This window comes from Silene latifolia, chromosome 3, assembly GCF_048544455.1.
Source record: "Silene latifolia isolate original U9 population chromosome 3, ASM4854445v1, whole genome shotgun sequence".
Taxonomy (NCBI): Eukaryota; Viridiplantae; Streptophyta; class Magnoliopsida; order Caryophyllales; family Caryophyllaceae; genus Silene; species Silene latifolia.
The window spans coordinates 142,998,272-143,012,039 of NC_133528.1; the positions used below are offsets into that span (position 1 = coordinate 142,998,272).

The 13,768-nt window shown below is 44.7% G+C and overlaps 3 protein-coding genes across 3 annotated transcripts; all 3 read left to right on the forward strand.

The window, feature by feature from the left end:
* Positions 1-7,547: 7,547 nt before the first annotated feature.
* On the forward strand, positions 7,548-8,384 carry LOC141649849 (uncharacterized). Its single transcript, XM_074458520.1, has one exon. It carries the CDS (start codon positions 7,548-7,550, stop codon positions 8,382-8,384), a length of 837 nt encoding a protein of 278 aa, XP_074314621.1.
* A 1,175-nt stretch (positions 8,385-9,559) lies between these two features.
* Positions 9,560-10,396, forward strand: LOC141649850 (uncharacterized). The gene has a single exon (XM_074458521.1). The coding sequence runs from the start codon at positions 9,560-9,562 to the stop codon at positions 10,394-10,396; it is 837 nt and encodes a 278-aa protein (XP_074314622.1).
* A 1,316-nt stretch (positions 10,397-11,712) lies between these two features.
* On the forward strand, positions 11,713-12,540 carry LOC141649851 (uncharacterized). The gene has a single exon (XM_074458522.1). It carries the CDS (start codon positions 11,713-11,715, stop codon positions 12,538-12,540), a length of 828 nt encoding a protein of 275 aa, XP_074314623.1.
* The last annotated feature ends 1,228 nt before the right edge of the window (positions 12,541-13,768 follow it).

Below are 13,768 nucleotides of genomic sequence, written 5' to 3' on the forward strand. Positions count from 1 at the left end.
ATCCGAGAACAACCGGGCCGACGCTCTCTCCAAACTTGCCAGCTCAACCATCAAGAACGTCAGCCGAACCGTGCTGGTAGATATCCGGAATGCGAAGAGCATCACTGAGACCGACGGCATGGTGGGCAACGTAGAGGCCGAGACAACGTGGATGACTCCGATAATGAAATACAAACTTACGGGTGAATTACTGGGAGGGCCGCAATCCCTCGGCCAAAATGAAACGGATCGCCGCCAGGTACTTAGTGTTCGAAGGAGAACGTACGGAGAAGGTCCGTAATAAGACCACTTTTGAAGTGTGTCGGTCCAACCGACGCAGAGCCGAGCATCGACAGAGATTCACGAAGGCATCTGTGGACACCACATGGGGGCAAGAACGCTAGCCCACAAAGCTCTACGAGCCGGCTACTTCTGGCCCACCATGCTTCAAGATTCCAGAACAAAGACCAAGAAGTGCACGAACTGTCAGATGCATGCCCCGGTAATACACGCTCCCTCCAGGGACCTACAACCGGTGCTTAGCCCTCTTCCCTTCGCACAGTGGGGGATGGACATGCTAGGGCCATTCCCAACAGCCTCCGGAGGAAGGAAGTTCCGATCGTCGTTGTTGATTACTTCACCAAATGGGTTGAAGTCCGTAGCAAAGCGATCGGCGAAGACCCACGGCGGCCGTCGAAAGGTAACTGGGAAAATGTTATAACTCGTTTCGGATTACCCCAAGTTATAGTATTTGACCACGGCCGAGAGTTCGGAGTGACACGATAATGAATTGGTTAGAAGAGCTTGGTATCAAGTTTGCATACTCCTCCGTCCGCCACCCACAGCAACGGACGGACAGGCGGAGGCGGCCAACAAAACGATCCTCAACGGTTTGAAGAAGACAGTCGAAGACCTTAAGGGAAGGTGGGCCGATGAACTACCCGGCGTCCTATGGTCCCTTCGAACCACGGAGAAAGAAGCAACGGGTACACCTCTTTCCACCTAGTCTACGGTTCCGGCGATCCCCGCAATTGAAGCAACGGTGCCAACATTGAACGGCTACCTTTAACTTGATTGAAAACGAGGAAGGCACGAGAGCTTCCTTAGACCTAGTCGAAGAAAGCCGAGATACAGCACGCCTCAACTTGGCAGTATATCAAAACCGGATGAAAAGAGCCTACAACCGAAGAGTCCACAAGAGGGACCTAAGGGTGGGAGACCTAGTCCTAAGAAAGTCGGCTGCCACTAACAAGGGAAACATTCACGGTAAGCTGACGGCCAACTGGGAAGGTCCCTACAAAGTGGTCGAAGAGATGAGGCCGGGTACATATCGGCTGACGGACATGGAGGGCGTGCCTTTGATGAGTCATTGGAACACCGACAACTTAAGAAAGTACTTTGTATAGCGGCGGAGGTGTCCAAGCCCATTGTGGACACCCCAATGCGTAATCATAACAAATGAAGAATCACCCAAATTTTCCATCAAAGTGCTTGTCCCCTCCATAAGTTGCTACCGGTCAGCCACTCGAAGAAGAAACGTATACTCAGCGCAGTTGAGACGCAAGCCCGGCGGTCAATATGCCTACAGTTACGAATGCTATCGAGCCATAACCCCGATTACCTCGGCCTTAGCCGAGAGCGACGGGGACACAACGACCGGTATGCTAGAAGAAACGTATACTCAGTGCAGTTGAGACGCAAGCCCGGCGGTCAATATGCCTACAGTTACGAATGCTATCGAGCCATAACCCCGATTACCTCGGCCCTAGCCGAGAGCGACGGGGACACAATGACCGATACGCGCTATCGAGCCATAACCCCGATTACCTCGCCCTTAGCCGAGAGCGACGGGGACACAATGACCGGTATGCTAGAAGAAATGCTAAAGACGTTAACACAGTTGAGATGTGCATTCTAACTGCCTCGGCCATGCCGACGGTAAAACGAAGACACTCAATTAAATAACGCAAAGAGACAAGTGAAGAATGATGATCAAAGTCCCGGCCAAAGCCAAGGACCAAAAGATAAAACTTTACTGAAAATAAGTGCAAGGAGAGTACAGACGACGGCCGTCCCCATAAGGACAGCCTTAACTCTACCTACCAAAGCTTTACAAAAAGCAAGGAAACAAAAAAACAAAAGGTTACAGACTTGGGGATTTGAAGCGCCAAAAGATGGCAGGGAGAGAAGGCTCAATAATTGGCCCCCGAACAGCTAAAGCTATCCGAAACGCCAGGTGAGTCTGGTGACGACCGCCCGTCTCCCTATGCTGTTCGTTGTTGTCCTCCATCGCCAGCTAGGCGATCTCGGTGGGCGGCTCGAGAGGAGGGCTCGACATTCTCAAGTGCCTTTAGCGCGTCACCCTCCTTCACCTTGGCATCATAGACCGCCTTGGCCTCGGCAATATGAGCCGCCTTTGCCGCCTCCGCCTTCTCCGCCTCCGCAGCCTCAGCCATCTCGTCCAAAAGCTGCTCAAATTTCTCCCACGGGAAAGAGCCCTCGGGGACGAGCTTCCTTATTGCCTCCCTGGTCGCCTCCTCGGCCTGGTCCCGGAATTGAGCGCACATTTTGGGGAGAAGCTCATCTTGAAGCATTGCAATGTCTTTCTCCTTTTGGGCGACGGCAGCCTGCGCGTCCCGAGCGCCTCCGCTTTGGTTGTCGAACAGATCCTTCCACTGATCCCTCTTGGCAACCACGGCGTCATAAGCACCCTTGTACCTATCCCGCTCCTCCATCATCTTGGCAGTCGCGCCATCAGCTTCCTCAACTTTGGCCCTCTCAGCCCCCAGCAGCGTCTCAACCTCCTCCACGCGCTTCTTGGCGTAAAAGAGATCCGATTTAAACTTCGCGGCTTCCCCCTTTGCGGCGGAGAGGTCAAGTTTAAGCTTCGCCATCGGCGCACACGACTTGGGCCATGGTTTTCTCCTGCTCCGCGATATAGGAGCCGGCTTGTTGGGTCCACTTCGCCAGCCTCTTATACATTTTCACACCCTCCGCCACAAGCTCGGAGGCAGAGATCTTCTGAGCGGAGGAGTCAACAATGACATTTCCGTCACCCGCCTTCTCGATAGCCCTCTCGGGCTGCTTCCCTGATTGCCGTTCAATAAGAACGACGGACGCCGAGGGAGGATCTGCAAAAAATTTGCACAAAGCATCCATGTCACCTTGCATTGACACATCAGAAAGCCGGTCGTCTGGGATGTCCAGCGAACCAGCTAAATCCGAACCACAAGTTAGATCCGTACCAGTTTGGGCCCTTTTTGTTCGAGGGCCGGATGGATCGGTTTTCTCCCCGGCAACAACGGAAGGAGACGGTGGCTCTTTCCTCTTCTCCCCGACAACGGTAGAAGCAAGCGGTGGCTCCTTAGCAATGGTCACCGACCCCCCGGTAATATCAACGACCTCCACAGGTTCCCTCTGAACCACTGGGGTCGAAGAGGGAGCAGGCACAGACGCCGCCGTCGACCTGGTCGCAGCCTTTTTCGTTCTCTTTGGCACGCCTCCGAGAACCCTTGCCTGGGCCGCCACCGGATCCACCCCTTTCAACTGCTTATCCATGAGCTCGTTGGGGGACGGTCTGCGATCGCGCAATTCAGCCGTAGGATGCTGCACAACGACCTTCCCTTCCTTGTCAAGGCCTAACCTCTTCAAGGTACTCTCGGACAGATCCTGGCCAAACCGGTCTGCAAAAAGAAAACCAAACAAGAATTACACGACAGGAATAGAGCATAGCTCTAAAAAACAGGAGCATAACAGGCAAAAATGGGCCTCACACCGACCCTACTCACCCTGGCTGAGGGCCGGTATGAGGCCGACGTGACAGAGCAGCTCATCTTGAAGAATAATCTGAGTCGGGGGCAGCCATCCCTTCTCAGCATCGAACAGCTGCATCGCCCGCTCCTCATCCTCAGTAAGAGGAACCTTCGAAGCGTCCATTTTCACCTTACCCCGGGAGGTACACTCCTCATACTCTTCCCGGTTCTCACACCGCAAAAATGGGGGCTGGAAAGACCGGGGCAATGGGTAATCCTCCGGCACTTGGACATAAACCCACCGCCGTTGCCAGTCTTTACAGGAAGTAAGCTTGTTCACGGAGACATAGCCTGGCTCCGTCTGTACGCTGTACCACCCCACTTTACCGGCAATTGACGGTCGAAGACTGTGGAGTCGGCGGAATAAGTTGACTGTCGGGATCTCCCCCCTAAAGAGACAAAGCCACACAAAGCCAACTATCGTCCTCATGGCGGCGGATGTAGTTGGGCCACCGCGACGTTCATAGCTCGATAATGCCACGACGTATTTATTCGAGAGGAAACCGCAGCCCATACTCCGGATGCCGATGTAAACGCCGGTGTGACCCGGTGGAGGGCAACAGACCGCCTGACCCTCTTTAGGAATAACGATCTTATACCCCTCACCGAACGAGAAATGGCCTCCGAAAAATGTCTCGCCGGAACAACTGCCGAACTTATGGAACCAACCACGTTCAAGACCAGTCGTGCGGGGGCTCGCCATGATCCGGGACAGACGACCTCCCACCATCGGAAGGGGTCCCCTCATCCTCATCAGCATCCTCACCCTCATCCTCCCGTCCCTCCAGTGGATCGACTACGGGAGAAGGAGACCTAGGGCCCCCAAACCTTATCGGAATGGCGTCTAGTATCTCCTCCCCATCAAGACGCAACGGGGAATCCTCCGGCGCAGAAGTACTAGTCCCGGCGCCAGTAGCAGACATAATAGCAACAATTATTTAACAAAATAAAAAGAAGAAGTTTGTTTGTTTACCTTGAAGAAAAACACTCGCCGGAATAACAACTCTGAATGTTAGAAGACAAGCCCTTGAAAGTTTAGGGAAGAAAAATTTTGGAGAATGAAATTGGTGGCCAATTTTTCGGAGCAATTACCCTATTTATAGGGAAAAGCCCATGAAGCAGGACCAATCAGCAAACAGCCCATGAAGCGTCAACCAATCAGTGTGCAGACACGTGTCGGACATGCAACCACGGGATGTCAATCGTTGCAACAGTTGTGTCAATCAATGCAACAGTGACCAAACGTCTTCAACACGCCTATTCAAATCTCTCCGCCTATTCACCTTCCTCAACAAATTCCCAAGCATCTGCTCTCCGCCGGCCACATGATCGACCAAGCCAGACACCGCCGGCCGGGGGCAATCAAAAATAACCGGCAGTCTCAACCCCGGTCTCGGCCAGCGTCCCTTTCTTATCCACATCGGATGCCCAATACACATCCATGTGGAGGGGGGATATGGTACGGCCTAAGAAAGACCAGGCAGAGGCAAAAGAAGCCGCCGAAGAAGAAGCCGATGCAGAAAATTTTCTACAAACTACTTGCGCAGAATATACGCTCAGACGTACATCGAAGCCCATACCACGGCATAGACTACGCTGGGGGCAAATTGATGGGGCATATTCTGCACCGCTGACCAAGTCAACATATTGAGCAAGGTCAAAGATATCCACAGCAAGTCAACGACTTAGACAGCCTAGCCGATGCAGCCCATCGGCCGGTCAAGCCTGGGTCTCGGCATGGCAACCTGCCAGCCGGGACACATACCCGCGTACTCACATCCAAGACCCCTCGGCGGTGGGTCAACCAGGCCCGCCGGCCTGCCATAGGTCCCTCGGCCGAGGGGTAGATCAGTCTTTCCACCTGCTGGCCACTTGGCCACTTGGCCACTACGTGACAAAAGGTGAAGTCTATAAATACTCCTCAACCTTCATTGAGGAAAGGATCCCGATCCAGAAATATACAACTTAACCTAAATACACTATTCATCTGGTATAATCTTCCTTATCTCTCTACAATATATACCTAACCAATTAGCATACAACTTATACATCTAAGTTTACTGACTTGGGCGTCGGAGTGGGTACGCTTGGCTCAAAGCCAAGCCCTCAGTTCGTTCATTGTTGCAGGAGAGGCCGAGAGGAATGATTAAGACCAAGGGAGAATCCAACTCAAGACATCATTCAACAAGCCACGGGTGGTAACTATACTTGCTCTGGAATTACGCCCGGAACAGTAATTATTATATTAACATTACACGGTTGATCATAATTACGTAGAAGACGATAATATATCTTATACTATTCATTATGGTGGATTGGACCACCATGCATGTTCCAGCAAGCATCTCTCATGGAAGATATTAGATCAGAAGTAATTAGTGGTCCACATTCCACATAATTAAGTAGATGCAGGTGAATTATTAATGGAGAAGATGACAAAACCAAACGAGGGCTAACCAGATAATCTCATCATTACTAATTTTATATTAACGAAACACGGTTAATCGTCATTATGTTCATCCGTGCAGAAGCATCAACTTGCATTTTAGAAGCATCATGGAAGTTATTGGTGCAGAAGTTAGTGGTGGTCCAAATGAGTAGTTATAGCTGAATTGTTAAAGAAGACGATCGATGTCAAAACCACACGAGGTTAGTCAGAAATCTAATCACGGCCACACGGTTAATCATGATTACCAAGAAGGCATCAATCTGTCAGTATACTTGTTGTATTTTACAGCCAGAGCTGTACTTAATGCAACATGAACATCAACAGCTCAACATTACCCTTTACTCATTGGCTCCGGCAAATTGCAGGGTTAGGAAGGAGCCGAGTGTACGTAACCTTACCCCACTTATTGCAATACAGAGAGCTTGTTCACCGAAGCTGTTTGATCTAAGCTGATGTTCACCGAAGCTGTTTCGAGTCTCTGTCTCTTGGCATGGTTTGGGGGACAATCATACACTTCAGTCGACCTCGATGAGCTGCATCAAAAAGCTCCATATCAGATTACTAATGACAAAAGACTAAGATCACTGCTTAAAAAGTCCAACACGTAAAATAACAAGTCCGGACCAAAACAAACCTGATCAGTACCCGAAATCACACTCTAAACCATATGCTGCAAATTTTAACCCTAAATGACCCAACTTTTTTTTCCCAAAATGACTGAAAAATAACACACTCGAAACAAATCCTTAGCTCAAAATGCCTGAGTATCATAGAACATCTGAAACAGCCAGAGTAAAACTAACACGATCCAAATAACCAGTTTGACAAGTCAAGTTGCTCGGATTTCAGTGTCTTGGAATTGTGCTTGTAAACATTGTGTGCAAGAATTCACATAGAAATATAGATGTTGCTATACCATTTGTTCAGCAGGTGCACTAGAATATAAAGCTATGTTCATCAGACGACAAGCCGGGTATGGTGTCATTCCCACTCGTGCATAGCGCCAAATTTGGATCATGAGGGACGTGGGGGGGACATACAATTACGTGTAATATAGCGCCAAATTTGAATCAAATTATACTAGGCTGGCAGTTTGCTGAGCAGGAGACAATGAAAAACATTGCCTAAGGAAGCGCGTTTAAACAACACTAATCATGTTACCCCTAACATTATGTCAGATTCCTTCTGTCTACTCTTGGCTTTCATATAAATAAGGTTTCGCGAGGAAGAGAACTCATCAAATTGACTACTCTTGTATATTCATCTTCTTCTTTCCCTTTGTCCCAACAAAAATAAAACAATTAAAAATGGCTTCTTCAACAATTTACCATGCTCGATCCATCAGTTTACCATCAAGGCCTCATCCGGTTGTTGAACAGCTCGATGAGCAGTTAACCAGATTGAGATCATCTCAATCAACATCAACTTCTTCATCCGTAAGCCACAGTTTAGATAACCTTACAAATTTATATTCTTCGGTTGATGAATTCCTTCAACTACCACTTAATCAACAAATATTATTCCACACCCAAAATGCAAAATGGGTCGACCAAGTCTTGGATGGATCTCTAAGACTCCTAGACATTTGCAGCGCAGCTAGGGACGCATTGCAACTGTCTAGAGAACGTCTCCAGGATGTACAGTCAGCTCTTCGAAGAAGATGCAGTGGCGAGTTAACCATCACAAGCGAAGCTATTGAATACTCGAACACCAGGAGATCAGTCAAGAAGGCACTCAAGAAGTGCCTGAAAAATCATAAATCAGGATCCGAGCAGAAAGACGAGGCCCATGCTACTGTCAACATGCTTAAAGATGTTCAAGCTGTCACAGCTGATACCTTGAAGTCCTTGGTGTCTTACATTGTTGGTTCACAGAAAAGTGGATGGTCTGTTGTCTCCAAATTGATCAACAAGAATAACAACAAAGAACTAGCAACCAGTAATGAATTCGATGATGTTGATGCAACTCTTAACTCACTGATCTGTCAGAAGAAAAGCGGAATTAGTTCGTCACAAACTGAGAATTTGACATATCAGATTTCAGAATTAGAGTCAGAAATCCAAGATTTTGATGAAGCATTAGAGTGCTTGTTCAGGCATCTTGTTAAAACTAGAGCAACTCTTCTCAACATCTTTAGTTACTAAATGTACAAAGTATTCCTACTGTATATGATTATTAATACAAATCCAATTTTGACTACATTGATGTCTTCTTCTCTATTGATTTTGAATCGAATCCGATACAAATTTGACTTCAACAAATTCACTAACTCCTGGCAAGCAACAAAAAAAAAATCTAGGCATAACAGAGTAAAATTTCTCAGCAATGATATCATAGGACCTGAATACAGTATATGATAGTTGCATTGATGCTCATCACTGATAATTTACGCGTATTACCATGATAATGATGATGATGATGATGGCTATGACGATCAGAATCAATCCACGTGAAAATAGCATCTGATCAACTTTGAAATTGTAAATGAGTTGTCATGATTCCAATTGTCTGTAAAATCTCGGACAGTGTTTGAAATGGAAGTCTAGTTAATTGATGGTCTCCCTCTCCTATTGTGACTCTGCTCGAAACCATGAGGGTTAGCACGATAATATAATAATAATTCTATTAATTATGTTAATCCAGGTATAAGCATCAACCTGCATTTTAGGATCATGCTGTCAGTTTAAGCATAGCATTTTATATCTAGTGGAAGCTTCATTTTACTACAAAATAAATACCGGTATCCTAGTAAAACACGATGAAAAGTGTCCCGACTTTACCAGGAGGGAAAACGGAATAATAACACACTAGAAACAGAATTGAACCTGAAATTACCCAAGGGGATTGAGATTCTAGAAATGCCGGCCTGTGCCCGACCTCAACCTTTCCCTAGTCTTCTTGCTCCGAACTTCAGCCTGTCGGAGTTGTGCTGGAGAACATTGCTGCAAAAATGAATATAGAAATGTACAGCCTGCAACACCATTTGTTCAACAATGTTGTGTTCATCAAATGACAGACAGGCCGGTAAGGTGTCATTCCCACTCATGCATACCGCCTTTTAAGGATCATGATGAGCATGCACTTACATGTTTAAAGAGACAAATCAAGAATCATATTTTACTTGGCTGGCAGTTTGCAGTGGAGGAGACAACCCAAGAACATTTCCGAAGAAAACGGTAATAAACAAATAGTAATCATGTTACTCTGTCTACTCCTGCTTTGCTGTATAAATAGGGTTGAACAAGGAAGGGAAGTCATCAAACAAACAACACTTGTATATTCATCTTCTTCTTTGCCAACAAAAATAAAATAATTAAAAATGGCTTCTTCAACAATTTACCACGTTCGTTCAATCAGTTTACCATCAAGGCCTCACCCAGTTGCAGAGCAACTCGATGAGCAGTTGTCCAGATTGAGGTCATCTCAATCTACATCTACTTCATCATCCGTAAACCACGGCTTAAATGATCTAGAAGATTTGTATTCCTCTGTCGATGAATTCCTTCAACTACCGCTTAATCAACAATCCCTATCCCAAACCCAAAATACAAAATGGGTCGATCAGATCTTAGATGGATCCCTAAGGCTTTTAGACATTTGCAGCACATCAAGGGACGCACTGCAATTGACTAGGGATCGCCTTCAAGATGTACAGTCAGCCCTTCGAAGAAGGTGCAGTGGCGACTTAACCATTACGAGCGAAGCTATTGAATACTTGAACACTAGGAGATCAGTCAAGAAGGCCATGAAGAAGTGCCTGAAAAATATCAAACCAGCAACTGAACTAAAAGACGAGAGCCATGCCACAGTCAGCTTGCTAAAAGATGTTCAAGCAATGACAGCTGATACGTTCCAGTCCTTAGTGTCTTACATTGCTGGTTCACAGAAAAGCGGATGGTCAGTTGTCGCGAAATTAATCAGCAAGAATACTAACAAGGAATCAAAATCCAGCAACGTATTTGACGATGTTGATGCAACTCTGAACTCGCTGATCTGTCACAAGAAAAGCGGGATTTCCTCATCACAAATGGACGAGTTGAGAAGTCAGATACTGAAATTAGAGACAGAAATCCAAGATGTCGAAGAAGCATTAGAGTGTTTGTTTAGGAATCTTGTTAAAACTAGAGCAACTCTTCTTAACATCTTTAGTTACTAGATCCATGATAATCCTACTGTATATGACAGTTGATAGATACAAACTATAAATACAAAACCAATTTTGCCTATATTGATGTCTTCTTCTCCATTGTCTATATGATGCATTGGTATTCCTCTGATAATTTAGGCGTCTTAACAAGATGATGATAAGGATGACCATGATGATCAGAATCAATCCACGTGCAATAATAGCATCGAGTCGACTATTAAGACGTTAAAATAGTTGTCATGATTCCATTTGTCTGCAGAAACTGAGACAAAATGAAGTCTAGTTAATGCAAGGTCTCCTCCCTCTCCTATTGTGACTCTACGACGAAACCAAGAGAGCTAAAAAGATAATATAATAATTGTATTCTACTAATGACACACGGTTAATCATAATTATGTTAATCCAGCTCGTACAAGCATCAACCTGCATTTTAGGATCATGCTGTCAGTTTACGCGTAGTACTGTATATTATACATATCCAGAGCTCTACTTGCTAATCGTCAGGTAGAAGCTTCGTATGTCAGTTTATGCAGACCTTAGGGCTTAGTCTATGATATGCAGAAGAAGTGCAATGGCATCTAGCTGAAACTTGTAAGTATCAGTCATGAACAAAATAAAACCAAAAACGGGTTGAAACCCAATTTGACCTGATTGGACCCCTAGATGTCCTGACGTTTCCTCGACTTGACCCTATCTCAAATAATCCGACTAGCAAGCTTAAAACTACAAAAATAAATGAATGTCTGGACTGATCCGACCCGTACATGATATAGCCACAAAACCGAAAAACAACACACTGAATACAGACTGGAACCTGAGATTGCTCAAAGGATATGAAATTCCCTGCCTGTACCAGATCTGAATATTTCCATTTAGTTGCTCCGTATTCAGCCTGTAAGAATGAATATAGAATTATAAAAAGCTTGCAACACCATTCGATCAACAAGTGAAACAGAATATAGAATAGTACAATATATGATATGTATCTGAAACGACAGGCCGGTACAGTCCTTCCAACTCATCCGTACTGCCTTTTCTGGATGATGATGAACATGCAATTACATGATTATAGAAGACAAGACAAGTAGGAGTATCATATTATATACTTGGCTGTCAGTTTTCACAGTAGGAGACAGTCCTAAAACATCTCCTACGGAAGCGCTTATAAACAATAGTAATCATGTTACTCTTCAATTAATGTGATATTCTTTCTGTCTACTCTTTGCTTTCGTATAAATAGGGCTAAACAAGCAATAGAAGTCATCAAACCAACTACATTTGTATATTCATCTTCTTCTTCTTTGCCTTTGTTTTAAAAATTAAAAATGGCTTCTTCCACAATTTACCATGCTCGTTCAATCAGTTTACCATCAAGGCCTCACCCAGTTGCTGAGCAACTCGATGAGCAGTTGAACCGCTTGAGGTCATCTCAATGTACATCTACTTCATCATCCGTAAGCCACAGTCTAAACGACCTTACAGATTTATACACGTCTGTCGATGAATTTCTTCAGCTATCCCTTAATCAACAAACCCTATCCCACAACCAAAATGCAATCGACCAGGTCTTGGATGCATCTCTAAGGCTCCTAGACATTTGTAGTTCGTCTAGGGACGCACTACAACAATCTAGGGAACTCCTTCAAGATGTTCAGTCAGCACTCCGTAGAAGGTGCAGCGGTGAGCTAAGCATCACAAGCGAAGCTACTAAATACTTGAACACCAGCAGATCGGTTAAGAAGGGTATCAAGAAGTGCCAGAAAAATCTTAAACCAACAACTGAACTAAAAGAAGAGGCCAATGCTACTGTCACCTTGCTAAAAGACGTTCAGGCAATGACAGCCGATACTTTGAAGTTCGTAGTGTCTTACATTGCTGGTTCACAGAAAAGTGGATGGTCAGTTGTCGCAAAATTGATCAACAAGAATAACAACGAAGTAGCAACCAGCAGTTTATTTGATGATGTTGATGCAACTCTTAACTCACTGATCTGTCAGAAGAAAAGCGGCATTAGTTCATCGCAAATAGAGAATTTGACAAGTCAGATTTTGAAATTAGAGACAGAAATTCAAGATGTTGATGAAGCATTAGAATCCTTATTTAGACATCTTGTTAAAACTAGAGCCACTCTTCTCAACATTGTTAGTTATTAGATCCAGAGATTCATACTGTATATGATAGTTATTGTACAGATATTATCAATACAAAATACAATTTTGCCTATCTTGTTGTCTTAATCTCCCTGCATTTCGGATCAAAATTATATTAACTGCAAGTATTACTAAATAAATGTTTGAACATCTGGCAATGAAGAAAATCTAGGTATACAGGGCTAAACTTTCTCAGCAATGAGATCAGAATGTACTTCCCTATAGCCAGAAGGTAAAAATAATTTAGCCATATTCATCCATCAGATTATTGGTCAAATGATCAACACATTGACTACGCGGCTTAAGATGATAAGGATCAGAATCAATCCATGTGAAGGTGCCTTTCTTTTGACCTCGAAAACTTAAACCAGTTGTCAGGATTCCATTTGTCCATAGAAACTGAGACAATTTGTTTGAAATGAAAGTTAAGTAATTGGATGGTCTCCTAGAGTGAGGCACCCACCTAGAATATTGGCTCTTGGATCATGATGACAATGTGGCATTCGACAAAATCACACGAGGGGTAGCTAGATAATCTGAGCATTGCGTGTACTCTTATAATGCCACACGGCTAATCATAATTACCTTGCAGCATTAACCATATATGCTGTCAGTCTACTCAATGTATTTTATAGCTTGAGTTGTACTGTACTTAATAATATAGTAGTAAGAAGTAATCTCCAAATTTACCATGCCAAATTTTACCAGGCTGAGGCTCTGTGAATCTGCTTAAATGGTTCCGGGACAATCATGTACCTAAGTTTTCATATCAGAATGCTCCAGAGACCCTCGAGGCTTCAGAGAATAACATTGAGTTGCTCTTAGCTATGTTACGGAAGATGTATAATGGCATCTAGTTGAAACAGCAGCAAGCTCACATTGTGGCTTCTCTATAAAACAGACTTTGCTGTGAGGAAACCAGCATAATCTGTCCAAAATACTCGTAAAATGTCACTTGGAATTGTTTATATGCATAGCAGGAGAAAAACAATGTTTTGCTCTTAGCTATATTACTCCGACTCATCTTATGCCCTCCGACATTCAATACTGTCCACAATAGCTTTTCTCAATAATCTCTATAACATTCAACACGGAATGATCTGACTCATACCCTAGTTAATGCAAGGTCTCCCTCTCCTATTGTGACTCTACGACGAAACCAAGAGGGTTAACAAGATAATATAATAATTGTATTCTACTAATGACACACGGTTAATCATAATTATGTTAA